Source organism: Sprattus sprattus, assembly GCF_963457725.1.
Source record: "Sprattus sprattus genome assembly, chromosome: 15".
Taxonomy (NCBI): domain Eukaryota; kingdom Metazoa; phylum Chordata; class Actinopteri; order Clupeiformes; family Clupeidae; genus Sprattus; species Sprattus sprattus.
Genome location: NC_137913.1, coordinates 11236592 through 11254539, shown reverse-complemented (window position 1 = coordinate 11254539; position 17948 = coordinate 11236592). Strand labels below are relative to the sequence as shown.

The 17948-nt window shown below is 43.2% G+C and overlaps 2 protein-coding genes across 2 annotated transcripts; both read right to left on the bottom strand.

Moving 5' to 3' along the window:
• Positions 1–2134: 2134 nt before the first annotated feature.
• LOC308376494 (arrestin domain-containing protein 3-like) lies at positions 2135–6092 on the bottom strand. The gene is made up of 6 exons (XM_080852851.1): positions 5696–6092; positions 5517–5583; positions 5281–5428; positions 4902–5004; positions 4268–4533; positions 2135–4123 (listed from the first exon to the last, which is right to left on the bottom strand). Exons 1-6 carry the CDS (start codon positions 6009–6011, stop codon positions 3491–3493), a joined length of 1533 nt encoding a protein of 510 aa, XP_080708977.1. The 5' UTR covers positions 6012–6092; the 3' UTR covers positions 2135–3490.
• A 2077-nt stretch (positions 6093–8169) lies between these two features.
• slc25a25a (solute carrier family 25 member 25a) lies at positions 8170–17489 on the bottom strand. The gene is made up of 10 exons (XM_080853179.1): positions 17011–17489; positions 15174–15297; positions 14769–14856; positions 14043–14154; positions 12622–12780; positions 11476–11628; positions 11077–11184; positions 10567–10734; positions 10257–10407; positions 8170–10021 (listed from the first exon to the last, which is right to left on the bottom strand). The coding sequence occupies exons 1-10, from the start codon at positions 17167–17169 to the stop codon at positions 9834–9836; spliced, it is 1410 nt and encodes a 469-aa protein (XP_080709305.1). The 5' UTR covers positions 17170–17489; the 3' UTR covers positions 8170–9833.
• Between the last annotated feature and the right edge of the window lie 459 nt (positions 17490–17948).

Sequence of the window (17948 nt, the reverse complement as noted above, 5' to 3'; positions counted from 1 at the left end):
AGCCTCAATTAAATGCCTTCTGCATTAAGACGAATATCAGTGGAAGGTCCTGGAACAATTTAAGACATTGCCTTAATAAAGACAAAGCAAGGCACCAAACCCGATCACTGCTTCCCGGGCACCGCCTGAAGGCAGCTCACTGCTCCGGGTTAGTGTCCATAACTTCACTGTGTGTGTTCACTGGGTGCTGTGTGTGTCACTACCCTGGATAGGTCAAATGCAGAGGTGGAATTCAGAGTGTGTGTGTACACCACCTCCATAAAATCACTTTCACCCACACACACACACACACATTTATGGTCAGACACTTCATTTGACAGTGCTGGTCATCATAGCCTACCATTGACCTTGCCAGTAAAGGTATGGGTCATGAATTCCCAGTTACTGTCTAAAACTGAGCTGGGCCAACCTCAAACAAGCTTGCTAGTGCTTCTGTTGCATCTTGTTTACCAACTACTTTAGACAACAGAACTAAATCCATTTAGTTATATGATATGACGTGGCAAACTGCCAAAACCGAACCTACTTAAACACTGAACAAAAGTCATGCATGATCAAATAATCACGTCTCCTTGATAGGAAACAAAAAAACATCTAGAGGTGTCTTGTACGGATATGTTTTTAATGGCAGCGAATAAGAGGTGCATTTTAAAATAGAGTTGGATTTACTTGGAATACCGAAAAAAGTTGGAGCTGACCAAACATTATGAATAAGAAATATGCAGTGGTTTAGGGAAGTCGTTTAAAATCAAAACCATTTACAAATCAATAAACCATTTGAACTTTATTGAATGTGACGACACACATTTGTTGGTTCAATTCCATTTATATGAGGTAATATAAGGTAAAGGTATTCAGCAGACACTTTTATCCAAAGAGATGCACATAAACACTTATGGCTTCTATGTATTTTGTAACAGATTATTGAAAGGTACAGGTTATATGCAAACGATAATACATCTTTAAAAACATTTACAGTTTACGCTGGAACATGGAACCTCATCCTTTGCTTTTAACTTAATTAATCAAAATCCATTTTATTTCAACTCATTGAAATAATGAATACAGTAAAACATACTTCTACACAAACACATACATGCTGGAGTGTTGTGTTATGTTCAGATATGTGGCCTTGTGTTCATGATAACATTGAGCAGATACAATTGAGATGATACATGTCAGGTCATGGTTAAAATACATAACATACATAGTTAGAAATCAAGATAGGATTTCTATACATATAATTAAAATACAATTTAAAAAAGACATTTCAAGGAGTGCCTACAAATGTTGGGGGGGTCGGGGGGGAGTTAGCTAATGCCCATTTTATCTTCCAGAGGTTCTGTAATTTTTCTTCCAAAGTAGCTGTATACATCTCACCGTGTATCAATGCATTAAGGTTAAACTGTATTAAAAGGCAAGGTATTGTGACTTGATGTGTCAAAAGCACCTGTTTACAACTGATACTGAAACGTATTCCAAGTCAGGCAGTGGGCCAGATGCATATTTCAGACAACTGGAATAGTGGATGTGATCAAAAAAAGTGGTTGTGATCGGAATAGTGGTTGTGATCGGAATAGTGGTTGTGATCAGGTTGTCTTCGTCCTGAGTTAGCGGAGTGCAAGTCATTATTGGATCTCTGACTAGCCTAAACACACTGAGTATGTGGCTAAACCACCCCCAGTTAGGCTTTGAACAGTCCAACATTACAGGGAGTGCAAATCAATCGATTTTAAGGCAAAAAAAAATCATACATAATATACATGTGCGTATAAGCTATGCTGACCTAAATGTTTCAATATTGCACATGAAGAGTAACATACATGTGCGTATAAGCTATGCTTACCTAAATGTTTCAATATTGCACATGAAGAATAACAATACAATGTCTTCCTGGCACTTATTAACTCAGGTAGATTAGTCTTCCTGGCACTTGGATTAGTTTGTTCTGGTTTCTGGTCCCACAGGGTTATGTGCTGATAAATGTAAGGAGATCTACACAATGGCATGATCATCACACTGACACCATCATGACTGGACAATCATACCCAGAGTAAACACTAATGAGATGCTAACACGATATATACAGTCGGCAGTGTTTTTCTTTTACAACAATGAGAGAGAGAGAGAGAGAGAGAGAGAGAGAGAGAGAGAGAGCAAGAGAGAGAGACCTTAGAGACTAGGGAGTGCAACCCCCCTAAAAGAGAGCAAAGTTTAACCGCTCACCAAACAAAGACACCTTCTATCAACCTGAGAAGGAGAATAACTGACAACATCTTTTCTGAATCAGTCTGTATTAAAACACAAACCTTTTTCGTTTAAAGCAGCACTAAGAAGTTTTCACCCTAATGTAGTGAGTTAACTGGCTAAAGCCAAAAGACTGGCTTTGTAAACACAAACAATAACACAGTTGGCACTTATAAAAGCTAGCTAGTTTGATAACTAATGTGTTTTGCCGAGAAATTTGGTAACAACATGCTGTAAAGCATTTTTAGAGCATGTATCACAGAAAGCCCAACACATGTGTATAAATAGCCTGGCCATTGCGGCTAATAGTAACGACGGGTGTATTTATGGGTAAGGCCATATGCCATAAAAATGAATTTTAGGTTTTTTCTAGAACTTCTAGAAAAAAATAGCTGCCTAAGATATAAAATATATCTAACAAACAGATACAGCTGCATAATGTACCTTTAATGGTAACAACATAAAAAAAAAATGATGTTTAAACCTGATCTAGGAACCTCTCTAGCCAATAAGCTTTCAACGTCTTTCGTTCCCACCAAAAACTGGCTCATTATGAACCCATAATGACAACCCTCGTCCTAAACCAGACATCTGATGTCAATGACAATATGGCAGCTCTCCATTATGTAACTAATATGTGAAAGTAGGTGGGAATATGAATGTCTGTGACTACTGTCCCTGAGGAAGAGTCCAAACAGAACTACATCACCAATGATGTTTAACAGAGTAAGAATGAACACGTATAACAACATACAAAAGGAGTTTCACCTTATCAAGCCTGCCAGTGGTTTGAGTGAGGCTTGGTTTATCCCTTTCTCAAAATGGTAGTGCAACATTAAATCCATATAATAGAAAAAAAGAAGAAGAAAGAAATGACATAAAGCCAACATAGAGGTAAGAATAAGTTATAAGGCATCCAGTTTTGTCCAAAGGCATCTTAAGGTGTCTTTAGATAAGAGATCATCAGCAGATCATAGCCTTACTTTCACATGCAATGAGAGTGCAGACACAGAAGGAGATTACGTCTGTTTCAGGAAGACAGGAGTAACTGTTTGGATAACCTATTTCATATGCAATCAATAACTCCTCCAGAAACTAGGAATTACCTGCAAACCTGGGCTCTAAGCTACCTGGTGTCAACTAATATAACATGACCTCTTCTATTCTGTAGAACATTTGTCCACTTCCTCCTTGACCGAAACCATCTAGAAGACAGTATTCTTACTGTCAGCAGACGGAACATTTACTTAGGTGGTGGAGCCTCGAACTGAGGGGGGTTCTGAGGATCCAGGCCCTGTGGCTGATTCGGGTACAGACCTGGTTGTTGATTCGGGTAGGGACCTGGTTGTTGATTCGGGTACGGACCTGGTTGTTGATTCGGGTACGGACCTGGTTGTTGATTCGGGTAGGGACCTGGTTGTTGATTTGGGTACGGACCTGGTTGTTGATTCGGATATGGACCTGGTTGTTGATTTGGGTACGGACCTGGTTGTTGATTCGGATATGGACCTGGTTGTTGATTTGGGTACGGACCTGGCTGTTGATTCGGGTACGGACCTGGCTGTTGATTCGGGTATGGACCTGGTTGTTGATTCGGGTACGGACCTGGTTGTTGATTCGGGTACGGACCTGGTTGTTGATTCGGGTACGGACCTGGTTGTTGATTCGGGTACGGACCTGGTTGTTGATTCGGGTACGGACCTGGTTGTTGATTTGGGTACGGGCCTGGCTGTTGATTCGGGTACGGACCTGGGTAGAGGCTTGGGTTCTGCAGTGGGGCTGCTGTGACTGGCCTGTTTGCATCAAAAGGAATACTGCACAGCGAAATAGGGAATTTGATATCCAGGTCTGTACTCCGGGAAATCTTCAGACCCACCTGTAATAAGATAAGTGAAATAAGGGACACAACATCTCTACAACAATAATAATACAAATATTAAATTGTATTTGTGTAACGCACAACAAGTGTGTAACTGATGACTCCCTAAACTGTGCTCAGCTCTTGTGTGTTGATGCTTACCATCAGAAAGTACTGAACGTCGATGATTTGGCAGTTAGCAATGGTTAAGGTAGCATTCTCAGGAATGGGGCACATGAGCTCACTGTGGACTTCTGTAGTGTTGGGACCAATGCTTTGACCCTCTCTGCATTGCACAACGCTCGATGTATATTTTCTCTTTCGCCTTCCAGAAGTGTAAAAGATCTCTTCCTTGACCAGTTTAGCGTAAGGCGTGACTGTGCGACTGGAGGCATTTCCGATTTCCACAATAACTTTCACAGTCTCTCCTGGATAAAACAAAACAAAGAAACAAAGAGAAGAAATGTAGCCGTTGATGTTGATACTCAAACGTAATAACTCATGCTACATTTATATGCCTTCTATGTAGCTCATGTGGTGGCTGATGAGCTCACACAAGTTAAATACACTGCTGCAATAAGCCACGCAGTACAGATCCCAGAGTGGCCCAATCCTTTCTAGGTATATTCCTTAATCAGTGCACTTCTGTAGTGCTTTCCCTCTTTAATTTTCTCTCCTTTCCTGCCTGAACAAGTGCAGGAGTGGCTGGCAGTTATGGGAGTGGCAAGGGATTAATTGTGTCAATGTAATTACATAATGGCAAATAACCGGTCCTCTCCTGGAGAGTGTACATTACCTGGGCTGTACCCCTTCCTCTCCAGTTGTGCGTTTAAGGACACGGGTCCACTGGTGCACCACAGGCAGCACAGAGTCTTGGCATTGGCCCCTGTAAGAGGCACCTGCCAGCACAAGATTCATTATTTTTCATTTAATACATTATTCACACTCTGTACAAAGCCAATAACATAGATTTGCTGGTACGTCGATGCAAAAATAAAACACACATGCTTTCTCGCTCGCTCTCTCTCTGTGTGTGTGTGTGTGTGTGTGTGTGTGCATCTGACAACAACAAAAAGAACAACAGAATTACATTTTCAATGGGTTTAAATTAGTTTGAAATACTTCGCTTCCTGGTTATACTTTTTCTGACTCTTAACATCTTGAAGATCCCTCACCCGAAGTTGTGGATGGTTGGCATCCGTGCGGCTGGCAAACTGGATATCCGTATCAAATTCTTTAGCCAAGTGCCAAGGTCGGTTTATGGCCACAACCATGGAATACACAATTTTCCCATAATTTCCTTTAAACGATGAAGGGAAGTCACTGTTTGAAGGAAAAGACATATGTTACCACCTTTTCAATTCCGGCAGAATGGCAGGAAATCTTATTTAAAAGAAATGACATAGCATACCCATGTGGAAGCTGGAATGAGTACGGGTATACATGCTTCCCGGGAGGTACGATTGTGTGACCGTTTGCTGTAGACAAGCAACATTGAGGTAAAGTTATTAGAGGGCAGAATGACTTTCATCATGATCAAGTATGAAGCACTAATTCAATTCAAAAGGTTCACATTGTTGCATGACCTACCATCGTTAGTTTGCATCACAATATGGGAGAGGTTGAAGAAATTTAATTCGGCGGAGTATGTTCTCCTTCTCCCTTGTGCACCTCCTGCTCTCCTTCTTCTGTTTCTTCCCACTCCCGTTGATCTAGGACCCTGATTTTGTTCATGCCATAACACGTTGGCTTTGCCTTTCAGCGACATCATTATGGACTGAATCTTTGCTTCTTTACTGAGCTCAAACGAAACTTGACCTGACACGACATCGCCACCCGAAAATGTAACTCTCGGATTTAAAGCGTTGAAATTTATCGTGAAGTTTTGAAAAGTCTCCTCGAACATCTTGAGCAGAGACTGAACGCCTTTCAACGAATTCTAAAAGATGTATTCAATCCCAATCCGTTTTTTTTTAAACAAAAGTAACGTGATCCTCATGACATTTAAAGCCGACTTTGACTTGAAAAGAAAACAAAATAATCGGATCTTGTTAATATGGTGGTCTCCGCTATGCGCCTGCGCATTTACCTTTGGAATGCCGCGCCGACCACACCCATCGGTTATGGTAGTAGCCAGTAAATGAAGGTCTAGTTGTGTGGTCTAGTTGCCAGCGGACAAGGTATGGTGGTTCATCTTAAATCCACTGAAATGAAGATTCGGTGGAACAAACGTTGGTCATTGTCCATACCGTAATTGTTTATGGACAAAATCCCACCCATTCCTGGCATTTCCGCAACACAGGAATCAACCCTTCAGGCAGGCTACTTTCGTCATGGAATGAGCAGAGAATGAATGAAGACGGGGAACATGAGCTTGTACAATAGTGTGCTCTGATTGGTTCTGATGAGGTTACAACTGACTGGTGGAATAATTTCAAACATACTCGAATTGTAGGCTCCTTACGTTACACATTGCCTTCGCTGAGTTGTATCCTTGGCCATGTACCGGTATGTTAAATTCAATTAAATGTTCAATGTCAAACTAAAGGACTATGCCTCAAGAATAATATCTGTACAAGAAATGTTGCTTTAATTGATGAGATTTTGAGCTTTTAGGCCCACTCCTGTAGTCCTTTATTATATAGATACACTTGTGTTCCTTAGTAGCGGTCCTCTGTATCTGTCTTTTGTCTTCTTTGTGCAGGGGCGTTTCTAGGAATCCAAGAAAGGGGGGGGGGGGCTTAGCCCCAAGGGGTGTGGCATGTTTTGCGCACGTAAAGCGCGCAGCTATTTTTTTGGGGGGGGGGGCATTTGAGGCTGATATCCATTGTTTCAGACAGTTCATAGATTGGTTCACTCAGAAAGAGTGTGATTTTGCTCTGTAGTTTAGCTTGCATTCAGTAAATGATAGCACAAGAGACAGAATGTAAGGGTCATAGTGAAATTTGATAACACAAATGTGAACTTTTAACTTTTTTTTCTAACTTTTAAAGAGAATAATTGTCCTGCTTGTTAAGGAAAGACAGATAAACTAGCTTTCATATCCTCTCCAAAATCCTAATTCTTAAAGGGAAAGTTTCAACCTTTGAGGTGTTTACTTTTCTTATTATGAGTAGAAGGGAATACGATCAACATTTACATCTATTTTGTTGTCCCTGTAGTTTTTACATACCAGTGATATTTTATGCTCATCTGGACACTATGGATGGCTCTGCAGTGAACCACTTTTGTGACGCGATTAAGCCATTAAAACATCAAAGTGGAAGTGTTTATGAAATGAAAGACTAGAGCAGAAGATGGAAGAATCTCAGATGACAGAACCAACATTTCACTTTAGTCCATCAGGTGGCGGCATGACAATATCAGTGAGCTTTATCATAGATAGAACAAAGCTTTATCATAGATCGAGACAATGTCATTTTTTGCCAATGTTTTGGCACTGCACTATTGGTTATCTTAAACACTTGGAAAGGGAGGGGTGACGGAGGGGTATTCAGTTGGATGCAATCTGCAACTTCACCACTAGATGCCGCTAAGTCCTACACAATGCACCTTTAAAGCATGCCGTTTCCTGGAGGTAGTTCTCCTCTGATATAAGGCCAAATACTAATTAATAATAATGTAATGTAAGATCCACCCTTCTTTGACCTTGGGTGGCACTGTTTGAATGGAGGACGTTTTGTCTTTATGACTTCCTGGTGGTAAGAACACCTTAATTGTACCTGTGTAACTGAAGACTCATGTCCATTGCCCCCAGTGTTAACTCTCCCCCATTTGGAAAAGTACCAATAACGGATACATGATAAGGGAGAGTGCTGATAAGTCCATGGCTATAAGAACTCTACACCATCTTTTAGTGACTGTCCTTCGGTTTGGTCAGGTCACCATTGGAAACCCAGTTGTTACAATTTCACAGGAAAATTATGGTAAGATTGATATTGACCCACTAAGAATAGGTGTGCTATCAAATATGTTTAAAAAGACTAAACACTTTTAGGAATACATTTCCCCATTACCCCTCCCCTCATGTAATGTCATAATACAAACAACTAGCAGACATTAGGTTTTAAAATGAGTTTTTTATTTGATAAGTCCAGAGTGTACATCTTCTCAGATCTGTTAAATGCAACACAGAGGGCTAACAGAATAGAACAGAAAAAGACAAAACTAGCTAACCATTTAAATGGCTACGAAGGACAAATAATTCAACTTGGTCCCTGAGGCCTCACATCTGCAAATGCTAGTTGTATTCAAGAGCAGTGGTTTACATTCAGTTGTAGTGAAGTATACTGAAAAGAAGAGGATATTTCTTTTCAGATTTGCTGATAACAATCCACCCAAATCACCTCAGAACCTGTGTACCTAGTCTTCTTGTTGCTTTTTTTTAAACCTAACGTATTTGGAATGATTTGCCCATTAAAAAAAAAAAGGAGTCACATTTCAGTGACAACACAAACCCAGTGATTTAATGCTCTTCCCCAACTGTAAATTACATTTTAAAAGTGACTGAAGCCATTAAAGTGCATTCATTTTGAATCAGAACAGAGAAAGGCTTCTGTGTACAATCATGGAATCCCATTGATTTTTACCTCAACTTCTGAAAAATATGTTGAATTAAAGGCTTTCTTTAAACAATACTGAATGAGCGACCGAGGTTGATTCAACAAGTTTAACACGTTGTTGCAAACGTCATCAATTTGTAACGCAAGCTGGCAGCTCTGTTTACATAAAAAGAGCAAAATTGCTCCGATTCTGAAACATCAAACTGAACGTGGGCATAATCTTTCACAATCTCCCAGAGGCATCAGAAAGACCTTTTGAGGCAATACCCACAGATCAAAAAACAACTTTCACAACCACCACTGCGCTGCATTAAGCGACTCGCTCCATCTTCCCCCACTCTTCACTGACACGATAAAAAAATAAATATCTGTCTGTCATACATAAATATCTCCACCAGTCAGACCAGTGGAGCAGAGGGGGCAGTGTGAGCTCACGCTTAAAGATAAAGAAACCAACAAATAAATACCCCTACCCCGGCCCCGGAGCAAGGCAAGGCCCCGAGCCTCCACACCCCTTCCCCAGCAGTCCTAAGTGCCAGAGTGAAGCTGTGTGTAGTGTCAGGCAAACATGGTTGAGACTTCTTCACTGATATTTGTACTCCTCCACCTGAGCTTGAGGTCGCCCTTTCAGAGCAACAAGACTTGGTGCTGCTCGCTGGGACAGATACCTGTTAATGCTTTCAGTTGGAGAAATACATCAAGTGTCTTCTGTTCGTTCGTTCATTCACACACACACACACACACACACGTCAACCTTTTCCAATGTGGAAATGAACTCACAGATTTACACATAAACTTGGTCCCTAGTTCCAGTATTCCATAAAGTACAATGGTCTCTCATCAAAGTTAATAAAATAAATCTATTTCAATAACAGCAGCAGTGTTGGTTGAAGGCGCCTTCCCCACTGTGACGCAGTATTCATAGTCTTTACGCATTCGCTTCCTGAAGTATCCATAGTCCACTCGTTCACTTCCTGAAGTAGCCATAGTCCATCCTCCCTCACTTCTTGTGCGCGCCCTTCGTCCTCATTCCCTCAACAGGGCGACGACTCAACTCCTCACAGGGTCTGAGGCGCAGAGACAGTATGATTCTTCTGTCCCTTTTACGTCTCCCTCCAAAACGAACAAGTCACAACCGTGTTTGTTTCCAGCGCATAGACCCCTCTTCACCGAGACTGCACCCCCAGGGACATCTTGATGTGCTCGTACACCACGTAGCTGATGCTGACGGCTGGGATGACCTTGAGGAAGTTGGGGGTCAGGCCCCGGTAAAGGCCCGTGGGGCCCTCCGTTTGGAGGATCTGCTTAAAGAGCCCGGTCATGGTGCTCTGGGGGCCGCCGCTCTGAAGTGTAGCTGCATAAAACGAAAACAACAGAGCAGATTAGTGATGAAAGAGGGTCACGTGGACCATTGCCAGCCCTCTCTACACAATCATGACCTCAACCTCATGAACACCATCTCAATTATGTTACGTACATATGATCTTAATTAGCTCGACATTCGTTGCAGTTCAGCACCCCGAGGTGAGAAACAACACTAAAATAGACCACTGGGTAAAGGTGTGATGGATGGGAGGGGCGCGGCTCACCTTGCGCCTGCATGCGGGTCCGGACCAAGGCCAGGGGGTAGCTTGCCAGCTGGCCGCACGTGCTGGAGATGGTTCCGCATGCCAGCAGAACAAAAACACCCGGGTTCTTGCTCTCAGAACCGTACCGCTGCAACCAGGAGTTCTTCAGAGTCTGCATGGGGAGGGGGGGGGAAGAGGGTAAAAGGTTACGACTCAGCTACAGCTCTCAAGTGCTTATTCCGCCACTGTGTGACCGAGCATTCCTCTCTACATGGCTGGCATATAGCTAGGGCTGTTCACGGGGTGGCATGTTTTCTAGGCGCTCGCTCACCTCATACACCGCCAGGTCGATGCCGGCGTAGGGGATAATGCCCAGCATGTTGGGTACGTAGCCTTTGTAGAAGGCTTTCATGCCCTCCCTCCTGAGAATCTGCTTGGCACAGTCCGAGATCCCGCTGTACTGGCCCGTCTTCCTCAGCAACAACCGGGTTTTCAGAACCTGCAGGCCACAAGGACAGACAAGAGCATGGTAAGATAACTGGGAAACATCTGGAAACCGGTCTTCTGAGACCAGGGGTTCATCACGATCGGATATGAACTCCCAACGATAAAAAGGGGTACATCATGATGGGATTTTTAGTCCCAATGATTAAAAAGGGGTACACAAGGCTACTCAAATCCCCTTTTGTACTTGAAATTCTTATTTGTCCTCATCTCCTTTTTTTTATTAACCCTTGAATGTTTACAAATAATTTAACATTCAATAGTATTTAAACACAACCCATTTCTGCAACACTATGTATTCAGAGGTTGACTGATTGATTGGACGCTGTCTGCTCACCTCCATAGGGTAGATGACGCTCTGGGCGAAGACTCCTGCCAGAGAGCCGGCCAAAAAGCGCTCGGAGATGCCAATAGTCTGCTGGTTGCTCCCCATAATACGCTTAATCTGTTAAAGACAAGGAAAGCAGACACTTGATGAGGATCACAATTTTAGTACGAGACTTAAAGATCAAAGGCGCTTCTATGATGGATGTTTTAGCTGTTTAGCTGTGTGTGTGTGTGTGTGTGTTCAAGCGTTGTTTAACAAGTGCAGATGTTGACCAGAAAGACGAAGGCTCAACATCATTCAAAAATATGGCCTCAAGGTTTTGGCACACCTAGCGTAGCCATGCGATCTGTAAGAGCACTCCTAGTACTGTAAGAGCACTCCTAGCTCTGATCCCGGTCGGGGTCGTACCTGTTCGTAGGCCATGAACTTGAGGGCCGTCTCGGGGGCAATTTTGATGATGTTGATGCCGTTTCCTCTCCACAGCGCCCGGACGCCGCCCTCTTTAATCATCTGGGTCAGCCCGCTCATGATGCACATGTTTCCAGTCCGAGTCCCGTGCACCTGATGGAGACAAGAAGCAGATGGACTTAACACAAACGCTAAAGACTTTCATTTCAATTTTTAACACTTCCCCCGACTTCAAAACCTTTTCCTTCCACTTTATTCTTAAGGAGTCCAAACGTGTGTGTAATGCACAGATAATGTACACTTGGTCTTTGGTTTATTACTTCAAGATCGTGATAATACAACTTGTATTATTCAGTATTAATGGTCCATGTCTGCTGTGAGGCAAGTGAACAGAAATCTCTTGGGATTTTATTGCATGTGTAGGTTTATCAAGAGCAAAGTCGAACATTTCACAAACTTGTAAAACCCTGCCAATTCACAAGCAGCCCACAACTTAACCTCAGTGGCCCAGATCAAACAAGACTGCTGACGCACTACTGTTGCAATGACATGGATCCGACTTTGCCCCCTCGACTGGAACTTTGTCCAGTCAGGGATAGTGACGCTCAAAAAACGTCAACCGCTTGTCCAATCAAAGCTCAGGGACACGGGTGTGTTAGCGACAGTGCTTTCTGATTGGCTGTGGGACTACACAGCAGGTGAGACCATGTGGGCTTCAGACCCTCTCTCTTACACACTCACTTAATAACTAGAGTGTGTGCTTATGTGTACTGATAAACACATTTTACAGCTCTTAAGTAAGCACTCTTGTGCAATGAGGGTTATCAGTTTAAAACTGCTCAGTTCACTAGAGCAGGCAAAGTTACACAATCAACCTACTTTCCCTAAAAATGAAAGGCGGTTGAAACATGTAGGTTGCGTAAGATGAAAGCCACCCATGCAAAGACCTAAGAAAGTAGATCAGGTTATCGATGGCAGCCTCCATAAAGCGCCCTCATTTCCACTGTGCCTGACAGTTTGAGACAGCGTATGAGTGAGCGTGTAGGTGCTGTCGGGGACAAGGTGTACTTTCAGTGGGTGAGCTATGGAGTTTGTGAAAGTGTGTCAGGAAGTGTGTGTGTGTGTGTGGGTGGATGCCATGCTCACCTGCATGATGACCTTGAGGCGATCCAGGGGAGCAGTGAAAGTTCGGGAGACTGCGCCTGCACCCCCACCTGCCACCAGGTGTCTCCACCACATTCCGGTCAGCTTCTCTTCTGTGGTGAACTCATCAGGGACCATTAGGTTCTCCCCAACGTCAAAGATCTGCACAGAATAAAACAGACATGTCCAATCAGTTCACTTTTCAGATCACTTACACCTTATGGTCTGCCCCAATATCAAAGCTCTTCACCAGTCAGCCTTTAGAAAATGAAACTGGGGTAAATGTCATGTAGCACTTCAGGAGTATCCCCCTTTGCTTTTGCATCATCATCGAGCAAAGCGGTTTTGCCTTGACCCACACAGGCAAAAAAAAACAGGCACTTATTAACATATCGATCGCCAGGTCATGAACTGTGTGCGTCAGTCAGGGTTAGTCGTCATAGCTCGCGGTCATCATAGGCTGATTCCAATTCTGTGGGGTCGCATGGGAGTTTGAGGTGTCCTCAGGAGTGTACATTTCACTGAGTGCGTCACTGGGGCCTTGTGTGCTCTGTAGGAGCTTCACACAGCAAAAGGCCAAAGGCCCCTCAGGAGAACATCACAGCTGCGGTTACATAACCCCTCAGATATAGGTCGTCATACCAAAGCAAAGGGCATTCATGGTTAAGATAACAGACCTGTGGATTATGCAGAATGTTTTTCTCTGTAAAGCACTTTTGAGCGGCATAGTGGAGACGTGGCTATTTGTGGATAAAAAAAGTGCGAATCAAATCAGGTTTGGTACAATCAATGTTTGGTGCGGGTGGAGAGGTCAGTCCTTATCAGAACATAAGGGAATGCGTGCAGTCATCCCAAATGTCTGAGCGTTTCCAAATCAGAATGTTGTTGGTCATGAAGCAAGGGCGCATTCAAGACATTCAGAGGCCCCCACATAAACTATGGCTGCTTGACATTCGTTTGGCCTTCCTCGAGGTGCACAAGGCTTTATAATTAGCTTGGGGCAAGGCTGGGCGAGAACTTGGCAGAGAGGACAGGTAGACTAGTCAAGATTGAGTGACGGGCACACTACGCCTGCAAAGCCGTCTACTGGCCTGGATCACCGTGTCCTGGCAGGGTTATTTGAAGAGGGTATTTTTGGCAACTGTACTTTGAGTGTGAGGGTAAATTAAACCCCGGTACACTCCTAAAAACTCTTGGCATGAGTGATTTAACGAGTGTATTCAAGGAGGGACGATACAAACTCTACACTTCAAGCAGGTCATCTCAGCCTAGGCTTCGGTGGTCCAGCTATGACTGGCTGGCTAATGTTGAGCCACTATTTGGGGCAAGGGGCCAAAGCATAGGCAGGATGGCGGATAGAAAAATGGTCAGAAGTACATGTATTTGTGTGTGTGTGTGTGTGTCTGTGTGTATGCATGTCTTACCGTTGAGTGTTTCCAGTAGAGGATGATCTCTGGGATGTTCTCCACTGGCTGTAGGGTAGGGTAGCTCTTCCAGTCATTCCAGTCAACGGTCATCGTCCCATTTTTGTCCACACTACAATACAATGAGGAATACTCACATTACAACTGACCCAACTGAATGGAAGCCTCACAATGTTTAAAAGTCAGGATAAGAAATGTTGTACAATTGCTTAAATGTAGGGAGGCATAATAAGCGGTTGACCAGGAAAAATAAATTATCTTTGCAAATTAAGTTTCATAGACGCAGCATGCATTGAATTCACAACATCATGCATTACATCAAATCACTAGTTTCTATAAATGTGTCCCATACAAGTAGATAGGTGTAGAGAGAGACATTGGTTAGGCAGAGAAGAGGTTGGGCAAGCGAGGAGAACAGACAAGGTCATTACTTACAAGGTGGCAGGGAACCAGAGACTGGTCCCTTCTGCCTGCAACAAGCATAAGCAAGAGAGAGAGAGAGACAGACAGTCACCCCTAAGCACATTTGGCCTGGTGTTAATAAGCAGCAGCGTCATCACTCAAAAAGGACACAAGAGGATTTACAAGCAGGTCACCAAAGCGATTCATGAGCTTTTAGGTAATTAACAGATGACGTGTTGAGATTACAAAGTTGCATTCCCCTTCACCAAATGCTCTGCGAAGCTTGAAGTGCTTTTGACATGTTGAGGTGTTCATTTAACCTACCTGCTCAAAACCCTTTCGGCCTGCTGTAGTGTAATGTGGACGCCAAGGTCTCGTAGCGACTCCACAATCTCTTTAGCATCAACGTGACCTATATCAGAAGAAGAGAGAAGCCATGATAAAGACCCTGCAGTCTGAATGCCAACAACATGCACAGTGTTGTCAGACATAGAACTGTACTAGTAGAGTTGCCATCTAAAAAAAAATTACTATAAAAAAATGCCCTCACACAGTGATCATTTAAAAAGGCCCTCAAATGACCCAAACTAACCCCCAACCTGTCACGTTTTTATTCTTTTAATGTCTTTATTACAGAGTTTATTGTTTGTTTTCTATTATCGCTCAATGTGTAACTTCTTTGAGAACTTTGAAAACGATATGTGTATTATTATTATCTCTGATTCATACCTGCATTCTTTTTATCCAGCGTCTTGAAGACGAGTTTCAGATCTTTCTCATGGTCCTGAAGGTAGTGAACAAACTCCTCAAAGTCCAGCTGGTCATCAACTTTCTTCTCCTCTTTCACAGTTTTCTGCAGGGGCAAGATGGCTGATGTTACTTACAGAGAACACCAATGACCACAGAAAGATAATCCTGGACACACACACACTTGGATATCCTAAACATCTACGCTCTGCATGATGAATGAGTACATTCTGAATGTGAACGAAACTCTTATTTAATTTGACATTACTAAAAGGACAGGGAGATCAGTAGCCTAAATGACAGTGTATGACACACAAACAGGAAGGTGACTCAATACTGACAAAGGCGTCACTTGAACCAGGTCACACATTATTTCAACATAGCAATGCAAATTAAGCAGCGCTTTCACTAAATCCAACATTCATGTGGCAAGTTCAGGCCTACATAACTTCCAATCAGGCTTGAGGCCGATATTGGGATAAGACACACGATACTTCATGATTGTCACATAGCAGTTCTGCCAGGTCAGGCTGCCCACTGACCTAATCAGGGTGGCCTGACACCTCAGTGCGACCAGATCTAAAGTCACACCTGTCTGTGTGTCTGTGTGTCTGTGTGTCTGTGTGTCTGTGTGTCTGTGTGTCTGTGTGTCTGTGTGTCTGTGTGTCTGTGTGTCTGTGTGTCTGTGTGTCTGTGTGCTAAGGGGCCTAGTAAGTTGATAGAAATCACAAAGACAGATCGGTTTCACACAAAACCGGAGAGTGACACACCAGCTGTGCATTTCTGTCCACATGCAAATCCGTGTGATCTTGCAGGTGTTGCTTAGTTGGTGACCAGGAAACTCTTTTTGCAGGGGGCTGACCAACTGGCGCCGTTCCTGATCCTGTGCATTTGAGACCCATCTCACGAGTGTAAAGATAGATGTTCCCTTCCTAAGCAAAGCCATGGTCGATCGCCTGTGGGCATCATTCGCACTAGCAAGAGCCAAGGTTGGGTCACGCAGTCTGGCGGGTCAGCGCAGATATTCAGACAGTAGCCAAAAATCTCAAGACATGTCTCAACGCAGTTATTCGTCAATAGTGTGTCAATATAAAATATTCTTTGGTTTCCTGCACTCATTATGTTGTTAATTTATAGATAAAAACTAATATACTAATTTTGAAAGTCTCTTGACTTTACTTTATCGGTCAAAAAGTGCTTCGTTCAATAACTTTTGCAGATTAGGCTACTGAGGTAGCTAATTCAACCATGGCAAATTCAGTTATTGCAGCTACAGTATTGGGTTGGCATTAGGGTTTTCAAGCACAGCGTGCTTGCTCAAACACCTGCACATTTACAGGAGGAGGCATTCGATCGCAGACTAACGTAACTGGAGCCTTCCCCCAATCACTCATCGTCATACCGGTCATAGCATTTGCGGTCACTCCGGGTTGCTAACAAGCTAGCACAGATCAAGATGGTAAAGCAGGATACATTTCTTAATTGTCCTCTTACTTAAATATCGATCGATCGACCGACCGAACCAGTCAAACATACTGCACATTTAAGAACTACAACGTTGCAACCTACAGTACTCTGAATCGGAGCAGCACTCCATATTCGGTCATCAGGCAGGGGAAGTAACGTAACGAAAGCCGGTGCATTTCTCGGCAATTCCAACCCACAGACCAAGCCTATGAACGTATGACTCATGGTTTAGCAACGCGACGAAAAAAATGGCATTTCAGTACAAAAGTGGAAAAAGATCATACCAAACTAAATAAGGCGTATATACATCACGTACACGTGAAAAGGACAAATATTTTGTTGAAACCCTTACCTTTCTCCATTTCTGATAAGTAGAAAATTCGGATGATGGGAGTAGCACGCTTAGCTTGAACAAGGATTTCAGCTCGGACGGAAGTCCATTTGACTCAAAATAATCAACCTCGATAGCCTCGGAGTTTGAAACAGGCACGTAAAGACAGAGGGACAACATGTTTTAATTAAAAACTAAAGGTGTGCACAATAAATAAATAAATAATACTCAATGGTTTATGCCTCTCGGCAGAGGAATACTGAAATGCCGGTACGGAAGCGTGCTACACGCTATGAATAGAAAAGAGTCACTCCCATACGCGACGTCACAAGACATGTTAGGCTCTCATTGGCCAGCTACACTAACGTCTCCCTTCGAAGTTCATTCTCTTGATTGGCCTTTGTTCGTTGACAGAGCGCCAAGCCCGGGTTTTTCGGTGGAGGCTGGCAGCCTGCATGGAGGGGAAATATGTCCATGGGGGAGACACCGGAGACACCCTTTGCTCTGTGCTGGGGGATTGAGAGACAAGGTCGCAAGAGTGATTTTAAAACACAATCATTACCTAGCCCGAAGCTGTTATACTTGGCAATGTGCAAGCATAGGACTGTTACAGCAACACATAAATGCAATAAGGCCTATACAATAGTTTATTACTTGGAGAATATGCACTGGCAGTGTTTTATTTAAGAGTGTTAGGTAGGCCTAGTGAGCCTCACATGCTTCTTGATTGCTGCACGTAAGGGTTTGCTGCAGGACGTTTTGACATCCAACTTGGCATCCAAGAAGTTATGACGAATCCTGGTAACCTATCTAACTTCACACTCATTTATACTAATATTTCTATAATGGCTGACATGAGGTTTGTGCTCAGTCTGTGACTTGGCAGACAGTGACAGACAACTGGTTCCTCCTTTTTGACCTGACATTTACAATGTTACACACCTCAGTTATGGCATTTG